Source organism: Oryzias latipes, chromosome 10 (genome assembly GCF_053564925.1).
Source record: "Oryzias latipes strain Hd-rR chromosome 10, Olatipes_Hd-rR_3.1".
Taxonomy (NCBI): domain Eukaryota; kingdom Metazoa; phylum Chordata; class Actinopteri; order Beloniformes; family Adrianichthyidae; genus Oryzias; species Oryzias latipes.
In genome coordinates, this window is record NC_136246.1 from 22,578,153 (window position 1) to 22,596,958 (window position 18,806).

The 18,806-nt window shown below is 39.7% G+C and overlaps 2 protein-coding genes across 5 annotated transcripts in view; one reads left to right on the forward strand and one right to left on the reverse strand.

Annotated features, from left to right (window-relative positions):
• Positions 1-292: 292 nt before the first annotated feature.
• Positions 293-18,806, reverse strand: part of flt4 (fms related receptor tyrosine kinase 4) — a 75,590-nt gene continuing 57,076 nt past the window's right edge. For 3 of the 4 annotated variants that reach the window (XM_078953470.1, XM_078953471.1, XM_023958955.2), the window contains 21 exons: positions 18,419-18,584; positions 14,816-14,936; positions 14,240-14,348; positions 12,742-13,101; positions 12,112-12,258; positions 10,060-10,191; positions 9,450-9,556; positions 8,395-8,530; positions 7,908-8,012; positions 5,632-5,745; positions 5,162-5,250; positions 4,803-4,962; positions 4,600-4,694; positions 3,501-3,623; positions 3,315-3,426; positions 3,130-3,229; positions 2,792-2,897; positions 2,585-2,709; positions 1,604-1,724; positions 1,359-1,444; positions 293-792 (listed from right to left, as the gene is read on the reverse strand). In XM_078953470.1, coding sequence (XP_078809596.1) covers positions 579-792; positions 1,359-1,444; positions 1,604-1,724; positions 2,585-2,709; positions 2,792-2,897; positions 3,130-3,229; positions 3,315-3,426; positions 3,501-3,623; positions 4,600-4,694; positions 4,803-4,962; positions 5,162-5,250; positions 5,632-5,745; positions 7,908-8,012; positions 8,395-8,530; positions 9,450-9,556; positions 10,060-10,191; positions 12,112-12,258; positions 12,742-13,101; positions 14,240-14,348; positions 14,816-14,936; positions 18,419-18,584 — 2,828 coding nt within the window. In that variant the 3' untranslated portion in view covers positions 293-578. 4 annotated transcript variants of the gene reach the window in all.
• Positions 18,473-18,806, forward strand: part of npy7r (neuropeptide Y receptor Y7) — a 76,225-nt gene continuing 75,891 nt past the window's right edge. The window contains exon 1 of the mRNA XM_078953615.1: positions 18,473-18,603. The gene's annotated coding sequence lies outside the window, so the exon portion shown is untranslated. The remainder of the gene's footprint in view (positions 18,604-18,806) is intronic.

The window sequence follows — 18,806 nt, forward strand, 5'->3', positions numbered from 1 at the left end:
AAGAGGTGGATTTTGCATCCTGTCATTTCCTGCAGCTGAAGCCGACGCCCAGCAGGGAGTCATCTGTGCAGCGAGCCGGCTTTAAGCTGTCACAGCGCTCTCCACGATTACGTCCACGGCCTAATGAGAGCTTCTTAACGTGACTCACCTCCTCAGCTGGCCTACATTCTTCTGCCGGCAGTCGTCATTTGTTGCCACTGCTGCGATTCAGTATCCTTGATCTGCTGAAATGCGCTCGTCTCGACTACTCTGCTGCCACTCAATGGGAGGCCAGATAAACATTCGAAAGAACTGGAGGATAAAAGTCTTTATTTGTTCTTGTATAAAGTATAACTTGCAAAAATAGAGGAAGAATACTCTGTATATAAAAGACATAAAATAATGAATGACTTGACAATATTTTGGAATTGCAGTGCTGCCACCCAGTGGCTGGTTAGAGCACGTTCAGTTCATCTGTTGAGGCTCTACAGGAGGGAAGGAGATGCCAGCTCTGGTTATAACCCGACCTTGAAGCAGAATGCTCAAACCTTTAACCCCCCTTTTTTTTTCTCCCCGTCTTTATATTTTTGGGGGTGGGATCAGACGTTAGAGGAGGCCAGGCAGGGGGCGTTTGGTGAAGAGTAGAAGTCAAGGAAGCCCTCCTCGGACAGGTGTCCGTACTCGTTGTTGTAGAAGGTCTGTCCTGACAGCTGGTTGAAGAAGCTGGGCCGCAGCCGGGAGCTGCTGGTGTTCTGACCCAGAGAACAGTGGGAGGAGGTCAGAGGCTCGGTGCTGCTGGTGCTGCTCATCCGACTGGAAGAACACAGTTTATTCATTTTTTAAACGATATAAAGTTCTGCAAGTCCTTTCATTTAAACCTGTGACATGTTTTCTGTGATTTTTGATCAATTCTTTTTGGAAAAAGAGCTCCAATCATGTTAGAAGCAAGTTTGGGTTTTTATTAGAACAGGGTCAGCCTCTTTGTCACTATTAGGAGATCAAGGAGAAACAAAGGAACATAAAAGCCTTTTTAGATAAACACCAAGGATCTTCCACATCAGTTTTGAGTCAGAGCTTCATTAGAAGTTTGCCAAAAAGCTTTTGTGTTTTAAGATGACTCATACCCTCACTCTTTTCATGCAAATCTGGTTCCTCAACTCGCAAAACTGAGAGTAAACACTGCGCCCTTTCCAATGAAGAGTGACTCCTTTCTGACCCAAACATGGCAGATCTTCAGTGAAAACATCTTTTGTAAACCATTTACTTCAATTTGTCAGTGAGTTATGAGCATGCGTCTGTCCAAAAGTCAAAACAGTTTCTTCATCTCTTGACTGTTTATGTGCATCCTTAAGGGGTTTCTTAGAGTTTCAATAACAAACCTTTTCAGGATGGCCCCCCTGTGGCTGTGCTCAAGTCTTTCAAATTCTTCCGAGGCCAGAACCATGCCGCTGTCAGTCTGGTTTTCCTGGCAGGAGACAAAGTTTCACACCAGAACAGTCAGGTGGTTGTTAAGTAATCGGCTAAACTACGGACCATTCCCACCAACGGCGGCTGTTATGGATTCAGAACTATTTGACTGAAAATTTAGCAGCTTCACTTTTCAAAAATAGGATAAAAAGCTTACTTGAGGAGCTTTGTGGGAATGCATCTCCAAAGGGAACTCCTCAAATGTCTTCACTCTGGGCTGGCACGCTTTAGCGGGCTCCAGGAAGACGCAGCCAGCAAATGGTACACAGTTGTAATACCTGTTGGAGAAACTGGTATTTTTTTTAACGGTTTAAACAAGGGATGTACAACTTTTACAACTAAATAAGCCATTTGGTGCAGCTTCTTACAGAACAAAACTCAGCGAGAGCTGCTAATTCCCACTTTATCGTTTATCGATGCTTCTTAAAGGTAGCGTTTTAATAATGCAATATTTGAATCATAAGTATTTATAATTTTCTATGTCAAAAAATTACATTTTCTTTAACCTTTAACAGCAGCACGCACACGTTCCTTTCAAAATAAAATACATCCTGCGTCAAATAAGATCCTCCTGCTGCAGCAAACTCACTTGAATTAAAAAAGCAAGAAAGTCAAACATGACATTTTCTCTTATTATGACTTTGGTTCAGTTTTATCTTTTGAAAAAATTGTAGAATCCTTTTTTAAAACCTAAACATGTAACTACAATTATATATTTTTTATACTTATAACAATATACTTTTAGTTTGAACAAGCTAATCTCATATGAAGATGTAGAAAAAAAACGGATTCCCTAAAGTTAATTTCCCAGTTTGCTCTTTTTTTGTGTGTTAATATAAGGCATCTGTAATTAAGTAAAATAAAAGTAAAAATTCAAATAAGAAAAAAAAATCAAACTGGTCAAATTTGCATTAACGCCAAATTAAAATATTAATCACTTAAACATGATTAATTATTCAAAAGAAAGAAACAGTTGAGTAAATTACAATTGAAATTAAAAAAAATCATTATGCATTTATGAACATATAACAAATTAGTTAGTCATACTGGAAATGTCTTAAATTGTCGGAAATCTGGCAAATGTGGTTGCCTAAACAAATTAAACTTCTCTGGATTCGGATGTCTCTGAGCTGAGTACCTGGTAGGCAGCGTATTGCAAGCCAGTCTCAGTTCTTCCTCAGATGCGGGGCGCGAGGAGGCCTGTGAGAAACCATCATCTTCCGAACTCTGGGATTGATTCAGAGGGTTGTACTCCTTCCCATCCTAAGAAAAATGTACCAAACAAAAGACTTTAATTTTTCCTAGTACAACTTTTCCTTGATGTTGCGTCTCCTGTAAGACTCACAGGTAGGCTGTTGTCCTGCAGTAAGTCCCCCAGAATCTGAACCAGGGCAGGAAACGGCGGCCTCTCTTTGGGCTCGCCCTGCCAACAGCCCAGCATGATTCCATATCTGCCACAAGAGGGCAGCACAGTCACGACAAAGTACCCACAAATGTATTCATGTACACGAATTTAATCCTGCCTCATTTTCTAGATGTGGGTGTCAGCTGAATGAAGGATGAGAAAAAAATTTAGTCTCACAGCTGCCTTGATGAGTTAAAGGGATTTACGGTTATAAATCCAATTTGACAGGGGAAAAAAAACACCCTATTTTATTCAGCAAATGCGGAAAGGGGAAATACATTTCCGGGGAGGCAGTCTCGGGTGCTCTCATTCTGACGCCGTCTTTTAAGCGTTTGCAAAAGTCTTCATCGATCTGCACACCCGGGTAAGGAGATGCACCTATTCGTAACAGAAAAAAGAAAAAAACCTCATCAATCAGCATGCCAAGCTTTCATTAATGTTGTTATCAAGTGATTACATTTACCAAGTGAAAAGATTTCCCAAAGCAGGACCCCAAAAGACCACACATCACTCTGACTGGTGTAGACTTTGTCAAAGATGCTTTCAGGAGCCATCCACTTTAAAGGCAGGCGAGCCTGGGAGAGCACAGAGAGGCCATGATGCAAACACAGGGGTCACTCTGTGACTATGAGCCTGAGAGGGGCCATACATTGCCTTTCCTGACGTAATCGGGGTCTTTGTAAATGTCTCTGGCCAAGCCAAAGTCGCAGATCTTCACGATGTTGTTCTCTGACAGGAGAATATTCCTGGCGGCCAGGTCTCTGTGGATACACTGCAGGCACACGCATGCATCATTACCCCTGCGGTAAGCTGTTGGATCAACTGTGTGCATGCATCACTCGTATGCAGCATCAACTAGGGGGAAAGCAGCTTTGGTGTGTTAAAATGCGTCCTGGAATGTGGCTGTGTTTGTGACTGTGTGTCACGCCGGTACCGGGACTCTGTGGAGGATCAGCAGCAGATCCCACCTGATTCCCAAAGCTGTCAACTAAATGTACTTACAGGAACTGATGGGCTTTTGTGGGTCATTTAAATGCAGCCTGTTTGCTTGAAACCCTTCCTCCATAATTATTAGCAAAGCAGCCTCTAACTTCATTATTAATCCATTCATTCTAGTTAATATGAACAATGACAAATTGAAACAATGAGGTTGCAAAAAATAAAAATATAACAAACTCAGTTCATAAAAGATTGACAAATGCGGTTACAAAACCTTAAAGACCCACTCCTATCATCTTTTGATTCATTTTTAAATTATCTTTAAAATAGTTAGTTGTACATCCACTTTCACAGCTAACTGCTATGAGTTCAGCTAACTGAAAAACATTTTAGCTGCATTCTAACCTAAATTTGTCTTTTGTATCTTTATTAATATCGAAACTTTATTGTTCACCAGCTCTGATGACATGCAAAGGATTCATTTGAAAACTGGTAACGGAAACTGTCAAATTCTTTGAATCAAACTGTTGGGGCAGTTGTAAATAGAAACAGAAGCTTTGATTTTTATTCTAAAATGGACAGTTTTCACCTAAACAAGAACAAATTATAGTGTAAAAGTATAAAAAAAAATGAAGATGATTGTTGTCCTCTTCAAATTTAAAGATGCAAAAAACTAATAGATACATAGAGAAGACAGTCTACAGTTAAAGAAAACTCCCCACTGATTGATTGTCGGGACTCCAGCTAACTTCCTCTGTGTCTCGCACATTAAGATTTCTCAGTTTATTTAATAATTTTCGACAAATAACCTTTCTGGAAGCCAGGAACTCCATCCCACGTGCCACCTGAAAGCTGTAGCAAATTAAATCTTCTATTGTCAGCGGGGTTTTCCACAAGTCCTCCACTGTAAGGGGAGTAAGAGAAAAAGAGTATAGCCATTAAAAAAATTTAAAAAACCACAGCAGGACTATGAATGAAAATGATTCCCACTCCTGATGTAACCATGACTCACTTTTCTCAACCGCACAGTTCTGATCAGGAGCCTTAGATGATGCGCTCTGAGGACTGCCGGGTGGGGAGGAGGGCACAGGAAGCGGCTGACGAGCTCTTTGGTCCGTTTGCCCCGCTTCGATCAGCCGCCTCACCTGGCTCTGGGTTTTGGGAGACCGGTCCTAAATAAGAAACAGTCTTGATGCATCATCTCCGAGATCGATAGCAAACCAGCTACTCCTTGTTTCAGGGCTATTTATGGGCTCAGAATTATGTAAATACATAAAAAAAATGTTATGCAAGAACACAAATGAGAAAAATTGACTTTTTTGCTGTTAAATACATAACAGCAAAGTCTCAGTGTCAGCTGCGTTTGGTTACCCTGTAAGGAAGGAAGAACTCTCGCTTTGCTCGCAGGAAGTTGGACAGATTCCCGTACTTGCAGTATTCCACTATCACCATGAGCGGACCTGGTGATGCACATGTTTCCAATGTTATTTCATCTGACTGTTTTTCTATAGTTTTCATGTTTCAGACATTCAGAGCATTTCTGCCCTGCTCTCTGCTGAGAAAGCCTAAGTGCAGCATTTTTAAGATACGTTTTAAGAAAATCCTATTGACACATTGTCGAAGACGTTGTTTCAGACAATTGACATGTTTCTAAAATTACAGAAAAGCTTTCATCATCTCTCAATTCAAAACAAACTTGTTGAAATTAAGATTTTCTGGACCAAAATCCTGCTTGTTGGTTAAGTCCATCAGTTTGGAAATGGGATTTTATCAAAAACAAAAGGACATAAATGTGTGTAATCGAAGACAAAGCTGGAGGTGTTTTAAGTCAGTGGACTCACCGTTTGGTTTGGTGCAGGCTCCTAACAGGTTAACCACATTAAGATGGTTCCCAATGTGAATCAGAATCTTTAGCTCTGACATTAAGGCTTTGTGTTCACTGGCTGTGGCTCCATCTGTACAAGAAAAAAAAATACACAAAGAAAAACATCACACACCGCTAGAAAAAAAAAAAGGTAAGCAACCTCTTAATGTTTATCATAATTTGATCACACAATCATACAAATTCACTCAGAACAAAACATAGATCAGAGATGAACGGCTGTGCCATGTGTGACGGATATCTTATGAGTCGGACGATAATTATACAAAGTTAACACACAAAAATACACTGCAGACCAGTATGTACTTCTGGTAGGTTTTACACCATTAAAAAATAAAATAAAAACAAGTCTATCCAAACTATGATCCTGCCTCTACCGTGCTCAACAGAAAGAAACTCATATTTATTTTATTTTTTCTCTTGATATGTTTGTGCAGTTTTAAGAACATGTTTAAATTAAGCATAATAAAAGATGGACATATTTTTTATGCTTCAAAATAAAAAAAGTCAGAGAAAGTGCATTTCTTGCAGTTATAATAGACAAAATGTTATAAAGAAAAGTTCACATTAACTGCTTTAAAAGGAAGATCAGTCAAAGAATTGGAATTTTATACAGAAAAAAGGATTTGTTCAACTGTAACTCTTTTGCTCTTGTTTTCTTCTTCCTTATTCTATTTCCTGGAGAAAAGCTTGTTCCACCCACACAAAGCCATTTTTTTTCAATTACAAAAAAGGGCGGTTAGAATTATCACTAAAACAACATTTTTTCATGTGTATATAACTCGGAGATGGATGCACATTTCAGTTCATGGTATTAGGATGTGGAATTTACTGAATATGACATTCAGACAAGGCACAAACACAATTAAATAATAAAAATGTTTACGGTCAAAAGACTGATGGGAAGCAGTTAGGTTAGCTCAAAGTGTAAATTAGTGACTTGGATATGTTTTTGGAAAGAATTACAGTTTATTTGTTGTTGTTGCTCCTTGTAGAAGGAGCAGACTTAATAAGAAAACTTTTCTTCTGTCTGACTTTAACTGTTCATAGCTTGTTTTATTTTGAAATATCTTGTACGCATAGTTAAGTTGCCATAAACAATAACTGTCTGAATCCTTATTTGTAAATGGATGCCTTCAGAATCATTAAAGTACGGTGGCCCTGAAGTGCAAATCTTATCAACAAATCACTCAACACAAAAACATATTAAAGATCACAATGACGATTAAAAAAGAAAAGCAAATAAAAGAAAAAAATATTACATTTTAAAAATCAAAAGTAAATGAAACCAAAATGTAAAAAAAAACTTCTCAGAAGATGAAAGTCAATTTCAGATGTTAAAAAAATGAAATAAAATAAGTAACTGGAAAAGATAGATACTTTGGGACATTGGTGATTGGATGATGATGTTTGAGTTTTGAAGAAGAGGGAAAGACTGAGGATGTTTTTGCTGAACTGTGGTAAAGAGTTGATTGAGCAGAGGCTGAAGCAATGAGCCTAAAGAAATCTGACAGAAGACGTTACAATTCCAAACAATTTCCAGTTGAAAGGGGGAACAAGCGTCATCCAATCAGTCATGTCCCTTTTCCAGTTTCTTATTTTATTTCATTTTTTTCAACATTTCATTTGGATTTCTGGAAATGTGTTTTTTTCGAAACATTCCCATTTATTTTGTGTCATTTTATGTAGAATTTTGTTTTGATTTTTCTAAATGTTAAGTTGTTTTTTTATTATTATTAATGGTTTTGCCTTTTTAATTGTCAGGATCATTGATATATTGTTGATGTGATTTGCACTTCAGGGCTACCTGTTGTATTTACACATTGACTTATCACAAAGTCATCAGTCCTTGACTCATTTTGATAGGTTTGTTATCATTTATACATGGACATATTATTACTAAAATGAGAAAAACCTGCATAATTCATGTAGAATGATCATTTGGCATTTTTGTGGCATTATCAACTCAACTCCGTACTGATATGAAGAAAAAATCTTTGCCTGATCAGATTTACATAAATCTTTATTTTTCAGATGTTTTCAAACAAAACGTGTGAACATAAACTGCTCTAGAATAACTTAGTTTGTGCTTCATTTCTTCATGCTCACAGTAAATAAAAACTTGCCTCTCAGAAGAAACATTTAGATGGAATTAGTGTTGAGGCGCATTTGTTTCTTTTAAGGTATTTTTCCTATAAAACATGCAGACGGTGTAGATTTGAAGGTAAATCTCACCTTTGAGCATCTTCACTGCGACTGTATCCAGACTGCTGCTCTTGCTGATACCACAGAACGAGGCTTCAATGACCTTTCCGAAGGCGCCGTGACCTAAAACCTTTCCTGCATTGAGAGGAAAGGAGAGCTTTTCACATTTAGGATTGAGATTAGAGACCTTTCACACTCAAGTGGGACAGGGAAAGAAGGAGGATCAAGAATGACACCATTTTCTAAAACGTTTCAGCTGTGAAACAGATGCTCCTCCTCAGAGCATTCTGAAAATGCTTCTCTGGAAATGAGCTCATCTTTAACATAACCACCCTACTTGACAGCACTTGGCACTGCAGGCTGTAGGATCCAGACTCATACCATTAAAAAAAAAACAGAAATATGATTGAATTTCATCTGTTTATTTACCCTAATCTGTTCCTCCTCTCCCTCACACCTCCCTTTAACACCCATCCCTTCATTCCTACTTCCATGCAAGTTTTCCCCCATTGCTCACCCAGCCGGAGTCTGTCTCTGGAGATCTCCCACTGTGACGAGTCATAGGGCAGGTATTCACACTGTTCGTCCAGCGGCACCTCCCCTGGGTCCATTATAATAGACAGATAGCCTGTCTTTATGTCCGCTGGGTTAACCTGCCGTTACAGGATGCAGAGTCAATATGAGTTCAGGATGAGTTGAAGGATGGTGGGTATTACACAGGAGGTGCATGAGCTCACATAAGCACAGGTCAGTGGATAAAAGAGCACTTATCAATTTCTAAAGAGCAGCCCAATCTTCTGACAGATAGCTTCATTTTCAATCCAGGAAATGGGTCGAAAAGGCCTGATCTTCCTTCACATTTTACAAATTCTCACCATTTTTGCTAAATGTATTGCAGCCTGGAAATCCTGATTAATACACCATGATGAAGGTTTACATAAAGATTTTAACTTAAACCAAAATCTGAACCATGAAGTTTCCAGCCCAAGAGATTTAAAGCTGTTTTCTTTTATTGGAAATTAATTTTAAAGGAAAGTTGATGTTCACAAATATTACATTGATTGTTTTCAAAAAGTAGTTGTTTTTATTGATAATACAATAAAATATCTTTGATGTAAAAAATAATTTTTGACGAATAAAATGAAAAATGGCTGGAGTGCAGACAGCAGAAGTGGCTGAGCAAACTTTTGGCGACTCAAGGACTGACATGATATTAAACATTTTGTTTCCATAGAGGAAAACAGAGATAGAAAAAGTGGCTTTGCTGCTCTGCAACATCGGCTCAAACAAACCCAGTTTTTAAGTCTCAATGGAGTATACAGCAAAAGCTGAAGGTTTCCGTTTGCATTGAACATTTTAGTCCAACTGTCATTGTTTATTTTTTATATTTTTGCTGGATAATTAAACGGGGATAATAAATTTAAAAAAAGAAAGTTGTGTGATTTACATTCAGGTGTAACGTCCCCCTGTCTGTCTTTTTTTATTTTTTACACAGTCATGATTTACTTATGTACAATTTCAAATAGGTGATGGTACTCCAGCCTCAGAGACACAAACAGAAAGCTCTCTGACCCGTTTGACATTGCAGAAGATGAGGATGAGCAGAAGCCAGAAGAATACAGCGATGACTCCGGTCCCGATGAGAATCACGATCTCCACGTTGGCCCTGTCGTTTGATCCTCAACGCACAAAAAGGATAAGACAGGGAGACAGCCACGAGCATTAAAACACATAAAAGATAGTTACATGTTGACTCTGAAGCCAATTTTTTGTGATTTGTAAAAATGATGTTATTAGAATTTGTGCTTTAAAGGGAAAACTTTTATGACATAAAGGAGACATTCTTACAATAAAAAGCAACAAAAGAGCAATTTTGAATCCTTTTGACAAAATTGACAGATTAAAGATGTTTTGCAGATTAAAAATTAAACTGGTTTTTGCTATGAAACAATCTTGAAAGAATGAGTCCTCACGGATATGCTTTAGTATATTCTAAATTGTATTTTCCTAGTGATTAATTTTAAAAATAAATTTTATTGATTTCAATTTTAAAATGTTGCTTTAATTACAACAAGTAATAATCTTCTCTTTGACGTTGAAATCTCGTTCAAGGTCAACTCTTATTTTATCCCTGAGGGCCTTTGACTTTCCTTCGATGACTGCATGTGTGAACCTGTCTCACCGATGACCCTGACGGCGGCTGAGGAGTGGACACAGCCTCGCTGGTTGCAGGCGGTGCAGGTGTAGAGACCGGCGTCCTCCTCCCTCACTCGCTGGATGCTCAGCGTGCGGTTGGAATTCTGCAGCTGGATCCCTGTGGGAGAAGCACGAGATGCTGATGGATAAGGCTGAGTTTCAAAGAAACCTCCATCCGCTTTCATGCCATAAAAGTCAGTGGTATTTCCAATGGAATTCTGAGGGTTTTGTGGCACAGCATCCCACTTTCATACCAAGGAGCCCTGCAAATCAAATATGTGGTGAATCCTAATTTATATACTTTCCACTCTTTTGGGGCTGCTGGAGCCTATCCCATCTACTATTAGACAAGGCCGGGTGCACCCTGGACGGTTCTCAAGTCCATCGCAGAGACACGTAACCAGACACCCTCATGTTCACACACTGAAGGGCAGTTTAAAAACCTATGAAGAATGTCTTGGACTGTGGGAGGAAGTTGAAGAAAATCCACACATGCGTGAGGACAACATGCAAACTCCACATCACTCTTCCACTTTTGGCTTCTCCCATCAGGGGTCGCCACAGCGAACAAGTCGCATGGTAAATTTGGCAATGTTTTACGCCGGATGCCCTTCCTGACGCAACCTTCTCTAACCGGGCTTGGAACCGGCAGAGGTAGAGAAGGGAACAGGGAGCAGCCTGGAGTCGAACCCGGGTTTCACGGACGGAAGGCGCCGCAAACCAGCACGAGCTAAACTGGTTTTTGGTATGCAAACTCCACATAATAATAATAATAATAATGGATTGGATTTATCTGCGCTTTTCAAGACACCCAAAGCGCTTACATTATGTCCATTATTCATTCACTCCTCATTCATACTTGGTGATGGTAAGCTACAGTTGTAGCCACAGCTGCCCTGGGGCAGACTGACAGAGGCGTGGCTGCCATTTTGCGCCTACGGCCCCTCTGACCATCACCGGGATCATTCATGCGCATTCACACACCAGTGGAGCCACACTGGAGGCAAGGAGGGTGAAGTGTCTTGCCCAAGGACACAACGACATTTTGGCTGGTGGGAGCGGGGATCGAACCGCCAACCCTTCGATCATTGGACGACCTGCTCAACCACCTGAGCCACTGTCGCCCCACATGGAAAGGAACCAGCCAGGACTTGATCCAGAGTCATGAGGGAAGAGTGCTAACCACTACACCACTGTTCTCCTAACATTTAAAGAATAGAAAAACTGAGTGGTGATGAGTAGAAGATGTTGGACAGCAGTTTTATGTTGGTTTCAGTTCTTTCACAGCTGTTTTTTATTTATTCTTTTTGCATAAATACACTGAAAAGTCAAGTTGGTCTTGAACAGCTATCATAATATACTTTACTATGTAAAGACTCACTCCAATGAAAATGTATTTTTGGTGTTTTTACAAATTCTTGAGGGATTTCTTTATGATGGAGAACAGAGAAGAACAGAATTAAGCTTAAAAATGCATTTCTGAGTATTTCTTTTTTCAAATTGGAGTAAACCAAGAGCAGACAGGTGTGACGTAGAAGCTACTACAGCAAGCCACAAGCTCAGTGTTCCAATCCACTTGCAGATAAATAGATCCATATACGTCTTTATTTTCTTCATCTAAGCTGGCAACTGGCTCTAAACTAAACAGCTGAATGGCTCTGACATTGCTCACCGTTTTTGTTGCAACAGTAGTGTTGGGTGGTTTGAGTTGGTGGTTTGAGGGGCTGTAAGCTAGCGAGAAAGACTGTAAACAAAGGCATGATGGGAAATGGGGGTGGGTTTGCGCGTTAAAGTAATCAATAAGTAAAGATTACCACAAAATGATCTTTTTTTCATGATTGTATGAGCAGATACACTGGGTTGTGTGACGTCAGCCATTGGTTTGCATTGGACTGATGTTTCCTCTTCATGAAACCTAAAGTTCCTCTGAGCCCTAGTTATTTTTGTCTTCAGAAAAGTTTCAAACAGGAAGTAGAAGTGTTGATGCTGTCTAATGAATCTCTCCTGGTTGTTGTGAATGTGTGGTAAACTTGAGTACCTGACATTTGGTGGAGAGGCTGATTATCTTTGAACCAGGACAGCCATGGCAGAGGTCTGCCCTCCACGTCGCACTCCATTCTCAGGGACTCGGTCACGTTCACCGTCTGGTTGGTGAGGCTGCGTTTGTAGCGCGGCGCCTCCAGGGCTGCAGGCGGAGAACACACAGGAGAAAATCTGTGGTGTGTTGTGCCGACGTGGATGTGTGTGACATTTACCAAACCCTCTCTCAATGTTGAGGTGGGGGTGGGGTTATAAAAACATTGAAAAATCCCATTAAAATCTATGTCTGTCCTCCAGGCAGTGATGCAGAGTTACCACGCAACTTGACTTAAGTGTTTGCTTGGAGCGTATCAGCTGTTTTCTGTCACCTCTCATTTATTTGCAGATGCCTTAGACTGACTTCACACGAATGGATGTGGGCACGGAGCTGCGTGGGCATCTCTTTGTGTGTGTGTTTGTGCTGTAATCCTCCTGCATCTCAGTTCCAGCTCCTCTGCTCTGACCCATGTGTAATTCTGCTGCAGAGGACAGAGCTTTCCTCTATAATTAACTATGGCTGGAGTGACTATATATGTGGGATGTTGTGTGTATCTCTGTCAGGGGCTTTCATCCCCTTGTTTTTCCTCACCTCTGACAAAGATGTATCTGAACAGACAATGTTTCTCCCCGCTGCGTCTGCTCCGAGCCCTGCAGACGTAATGCCCCTTATCTTGCAGCTGTGCGGATTCGATGGAAAAATTCAACGCCCAGCTGTTGGTTTGCTCCTGAAAGGAGGGCTGGCCCTGGAGCAGTTTGGCGTAAAGGTGCACGCTCCTGCAGTCCAGCTCCTGGGGCTTGTCCTGCTGGTCCTGCAGAGCCTGTAGGTTCAGGAGGTACCACTGCAGCTGATCGTGGGTGTAGTTGTCAGCTGTGCAGCGCAAAGACACACTCTCCTGCTCCAGGGGATCTTCAGAGGGATGAACAGTCAGACTGAAGCCCTCAGGTATGGCTTTAATGATCGGGAAAACAACAGCAGAGCAGTAAGACAAAGATTGGCACGGCACAGAGCTAAGAACTAGGATAAATCCACCCAAACCACAACAAGAATAACGGAAAAAGGGAAGATTTTCACTTCAGTCTCCATGATATTCAAATCATAAAACCCTTTTATTATATATACAACTGTTTTGTTGGCATGAATTGACTACTAAAAATTGAGAATTGTCATTAGAGAACACTACGTGGATCCTTCAAAGACTCCAATTTAAATTATGTTGTCATGTTTTTAAGATGTTGTTATGGCATTTTTCTGATGATGGAGGACACATTTATAGAAAATTAAGATTAAAATTGAATTTCTGAGTATTTCTTTATTTATAAAGTTTTAAAAAGTGCTTCTTTGTTACAAAGAACATACACAAGCCCCTTGCTCTGCTCCATTCTGATGCATCCACTTGTAGACGAGTAGATCCATGAACGCCTTTGTTTTCTTTTTCTGAGTGGACATCTGACTTCAAGCTGTCCAGCTGGAAAGCTTCAATATTGCTCACCAATTTTCTATGGCATCGGTGATGTTAGGTTGGGGTTGTGAGGGGCTGTAAGCTAGTGAGAGAGAGTGTAAAACAGAGCACTCCCAGCAACGGGAAGAGGGGCGGGGTTTCTCCTCACCAACAGTCCTGCCCACAACTTAGAGGTACATTTCTGATGAACCACTGCTGGTCTGCAGTAACCATGTCACAGAAAACGAGACAGGTTTTTGGGTTTAGGCTAAAAACAACATCTTTAAAATGAAGAGACTATTGGAGAACAATTTTAAAATAGATCAAAAAGATGATCAGTTTTGGACTTTAAATGCTTTTCATGATATCTTTAAACTGATGTTTTGTCAGTCAAAAGTGATAAACTGAGAAGAACTAGTTTGAGCCTTCTGATATGGAATTTTTGAATTATTTTACACTAAAAAATAACCGTACATTTTTCTTACCTGCTAATTTTTAAGAAAATTGGACAAAAACATTATATATGTTAGAGAATTATAAAACAGTTTTTGGATTTCATGAGCATGTTTTGACCAAACCATGTTGCCTTATAACAAAAAACAAATTTAACAAGGAAAAAAGTGAACGAACTGTAAACAAAACACTTACTCGTCACATAAAAGTAGATAAGACGCTCGTCTTTGCCAACTTTGTTTTCAGCCGAACACTTGTACATGACAGAAACGCTGGCGTTGCGAATGTGAAGCCTGCTCACTATCTGTGGGTCAAGACAAAGAACAATTAGGCCCCACATTCATCCAGAGGAAGAGCGCCGACACTAAAGGGAAGTGCAGTCAGCTCTCATGTTGTCCTTTGCAGGCCGAAACAAATCAGATTCACTTTGACACAGCAACAAGAGGGGAACTCACTTAGGTGTGACTGCAAAAGTGGGATGTTTACATGTGTGAGCATGTGTACTCAAGTGGGAAAGACTTCCTTGAGGCTGGAGGTTTATAAATGTACTGCCGTTGTGCGTGCTTCTAAGATATGTTTATAAGCAGTCCTCACAGGAAGCCTGCAGAGGAAGGCTGTTCTAAATATTTCTACAGTGGAAATGGCTCTCGGTTGAGCAATTCTGTCACGGAGCTCCAAATTTTGGACACTCACATGGAAGCATCAAAGTTCAGGGACGGCCTCACCTGTTTGTGGGCATTCATCATAAGAACAAAAACACTGCAGACAGACCTTTTGCCGTTTATCCACCACTTCCACCGACGTCTCAACAGATTCAATTTCATTTATGTTGTTTCCTGTATCGATGCGCTGCCAGTTCTGACAGTTTGCAATCCCATCACTCCGGCCTTTCCTGTAGAGAAGACACATTCATGACATCTCCCCTAATTGAAATGTGCAACAGAAAGTGGACAGAGGGCAAGAATTCACAAACCACATCCTGATGTGAGGACTTGCTTTTTAAATCTGCTCGCGTCTCAGAGTTTAGGCAATTACGATAAATGTCTTTGCAACTAATGTAAAAACACCCTCGCTTCTGTCACGGCAATCCACAGCGTGAAGATCATAGCAGAGCTAATGAAACATGAAATGGAAATTTGACTCTGAAATTTTTGCCTAAAGACAACTGCTCTGCATTAGGAGACGATAACGAGGGTCAGTTTCATCTTTCTCTCTTCATAATCCATCCTTACATTCTCTGTGGCTGATTCATCCCTCCCAAGGTTGTGGCCAGGGGGGAGAGTTGGGGTTGGAGCCTGTGCCATCTGTCACACATGCATTTTTTTTCTTTGCATTGTGGAAGTGAGCCAGAAAACTTGGGGGAGAAAAAAACTCTCAGACGCATATGTAAAACCTTTAAACTGACACTTAAGGGCTAACACTACCCTAAATGATTTATGTAAACTAGGTATCGTCTACATTTGTTAACAAATTAGAGTTAGGGTAAGTAAAGTAAAAGAGTAAAGCATAAGGAAAATAATTTTGGGGGGAAAAACACAAGGGGAATTTTAGTATGCTAGCAAAATAAGCAAATACTTTTATTTGCCTGTTTTTTTCATGAGAAGGACCATTTACTATAATGCTATCATGGGAAAACAAGTTTTTTCCGTTCTAAATTTAAAATGGTATAACCTATGGTTAGGCATACATGTGCTACTTTGTGTTTAGTCTAAAGACAAATTGAAATTAATTTGAGGGTCATTTATGGCCTGGCACTGAGGGCTAACAGTCGCTGGTGATGCCAAGACTGAAAAAGACGGTAAAATATTATCTTAATGGTCATCGCATGCCCCCATCTAAAGCATTCTTACTGACAAGAAAATGTGAGATCATTTGTTATCAGGAAACGTGCATAGAGCAAACACATTTTTTTACACTAGTAGTAATTACACTCAATCATGTCACTCACTGTTATTGGAAAATGACTGTAATTGCAAATAAAACTTGAATGTCTGAGTACAGGTTTGTATTTTGAGGGGTTTATTGTTAAAAGTTTGTAATCAGAACTCCCATTATCCAGCCAATCGCTCCACAAAAGAAAATGTTGACATCTTGAATATTTTATCTGCCACAGAGTATCACTGTTGGTAATTCTGGGTTGTCACCATTAATAATTGCCACATATTTCTTTTATCATGTTAAACCTTTTTTTTTCAAACTAGTATGTTGCAAATGTATTATTGGTACTTTTTAAACAATCACCACCACAAATTAATGCCAGTATCTTAATTGTTTTCCTGATAACAGTCATAGTTAGATTTTTTTTTTTTTTTTTTTTTACAAATAATATATATTTTGCACTCATAACTCAATATGGGCAAATTGCTCAAAACATCCCATTTGTGTTTTCACATTAATTCAAGAAGAAGAGCTCAACCATCCATTAATAGTGACTGAAAACATTTTACCATTTTAGACTCAAATGAGTAAAGTGTCACGGCTAGGAAAGAAACAGTGCAGATGTACATTTTTATCATTTATTTTGGGTCACAGTTTATTGTTCTGGATTTAATACCAGACTACAAATTAAAATGTGTAACTAATGATTTTTATTCACAAGCAATCCATGTTTTAGCAGCACGTATACTACAAGAGATGAATTAGTAATAAATAACATTTTTATTCTATTTCTTCAATACGTGTGTTTGTTCTTGTGTACCCCTTTGCTGAAAATCACAAAGGCAGTGGTCGTCAACAACAGGACTGTGTGGGCAGACTAATGTCCTTACAATAAAAAGTGGATGGTTCCTAACAGACTCCTTCAACAGCAAAAGCCCAAACCTAATATCCTTAAAGTAAACTCATGACACTTTGCAACTAACACTTCGAAGACTCCAAGGATCCAGGATAAGAGCTTTTCTTTTTTACCAATAACAACTACAAACTTGAGACTATTGAAAAGGTAAGAACAACTTTGCATCAGCTGGTGTCCATGAAACGTCCCATTGGATGCACAGTTTGTGACAAAGACGATGAAGCGGGCAACATGAGGTGAAGTTGGGCCTAAGCAGGTTGTGTTTCCTGTCAGAACAGGTCAGATGTTTAGCAACTGAACTCATTTTGCAGGATCACACAAAGAGGTTGAAACACTAGGAACAATCTGAACCTGCACTCTGAGACTCACTGAAGCAATAAAGGTAAACAGGGATGTCAAAAGAATTCAGATAACGAATAGTTTTAAATATACCCCTGATGGGTAAAAATGTACCTGGCTTATGTGATTGTCATAAAGTATATCAGGAGTTTTGCCTTAATTTGAATTAATTTCAACTTCAAATTCATGAAAGAAATTAAACAAAAATGAAACCAATCATTCATTTTTTTCTCCTTGAACTCCACTTTGAAGTGAGTGATGTTTTCTAAAGGAATCCCCTTTTCCATTGTTCTGGTCAACTTGAGAATGAAGCGATTGATTAAGTAATTAAACTTTAGAACCGAGTAAAGCATAAAGAACTTTGTATTAGTAGCAGTAAAAAATATCGTCTCTGAAGAGGCAAAAAAAGTAGAATAGGTGATGAAGATGGTGCAGCGGTTCAGGCAGTTTTTACTACATAAATAAAACTACATACTTTTTTCTCTTCTTTATTCTATAAAACTCTGTGTTGGTCTGGAGATACTGTGCCTCAGCTTTTGTGTTCATTTTTCAAACAGTTTGTTATCATAGTTTTGGCAACACTTCCTGCTTTGTCTTTTATTTTGACATCAGACTTCCTGTTTTACCTTTCTCAACGTGGTTAGTTCTACCACCAAAGTTAATAGCATTGGCTTCACCTGTGTGTTCTTCAAACAGCCGTGCCTTCATGCTACTCTGCTAGTTTGACTGCCTCAAAGCTCCAGCTCTGATCACAAACCCGTAAACTGATCTATCTACTGGATCTTCTGCTTTCCGGATCTATTTCCCTTTTGGATTCTGCCAACAAGACCTCTGGATTTGGTTCAGACCACGGACAAGGATTTTGGATTATCAGATGTATTTCTTCTTCATCCACTCCTGCCTTGGACATCCTTCTCCGCTTTGCACCATCAAATTCTGCAGAATTGTCCCCCATTCTTCTCCACAGTAAGCTCATCCTCCACTGAGTACATACCCCCCCAAACTTGACTGTCATTGACCTGCTCCACCTGTCTTCCTAAAGCACCCTTTTGAGTGTTTCCTGCCACCTGAAGCCCATCCTCACTACCTTCACCAAGTTCTTCAATCAATCTATTTCACTTTATTAGGATCTATGATTGGGCTTCACAAAGGTGTGAGTTCTGTCTTTTTGTCCCATTCAGTCCACTTTCTACCGTTTCCAAAACTGTAATTAATGTCATTTACACAAAAGAGTTTCTCACAGTTGGGTCTGGGTGTTGTTCAGAACACAGGGGCCCCAGGTTCTCCAATACCAGCTTATGTCTGGAGTGGGAACACCGTAAGAGGTGCATGTGAGCGTCTGGCTGCTGCCACTGGGGTACGGACTGGACGGATCTGCTGCTTCCTTCTCGTGGATCTGTGGGGGAACTGAGAAATGGGAAAACCGGTAAGTTAATACATCTAACTTGTGATTAAACGTGTCTGTTGCAAATGTGGAGGAACTACACTGTTCATTGTAGCAGAGATAAACAAAATATATATTAATAAGATTTGGTGTCTGTTTGGAGTTAGTTGGAGCAAAAATGAGTGTTTTGATGGGGTTAAAGGCTAGAAAACTTTAAATTGACAAACATAATGTCTAAAACAATG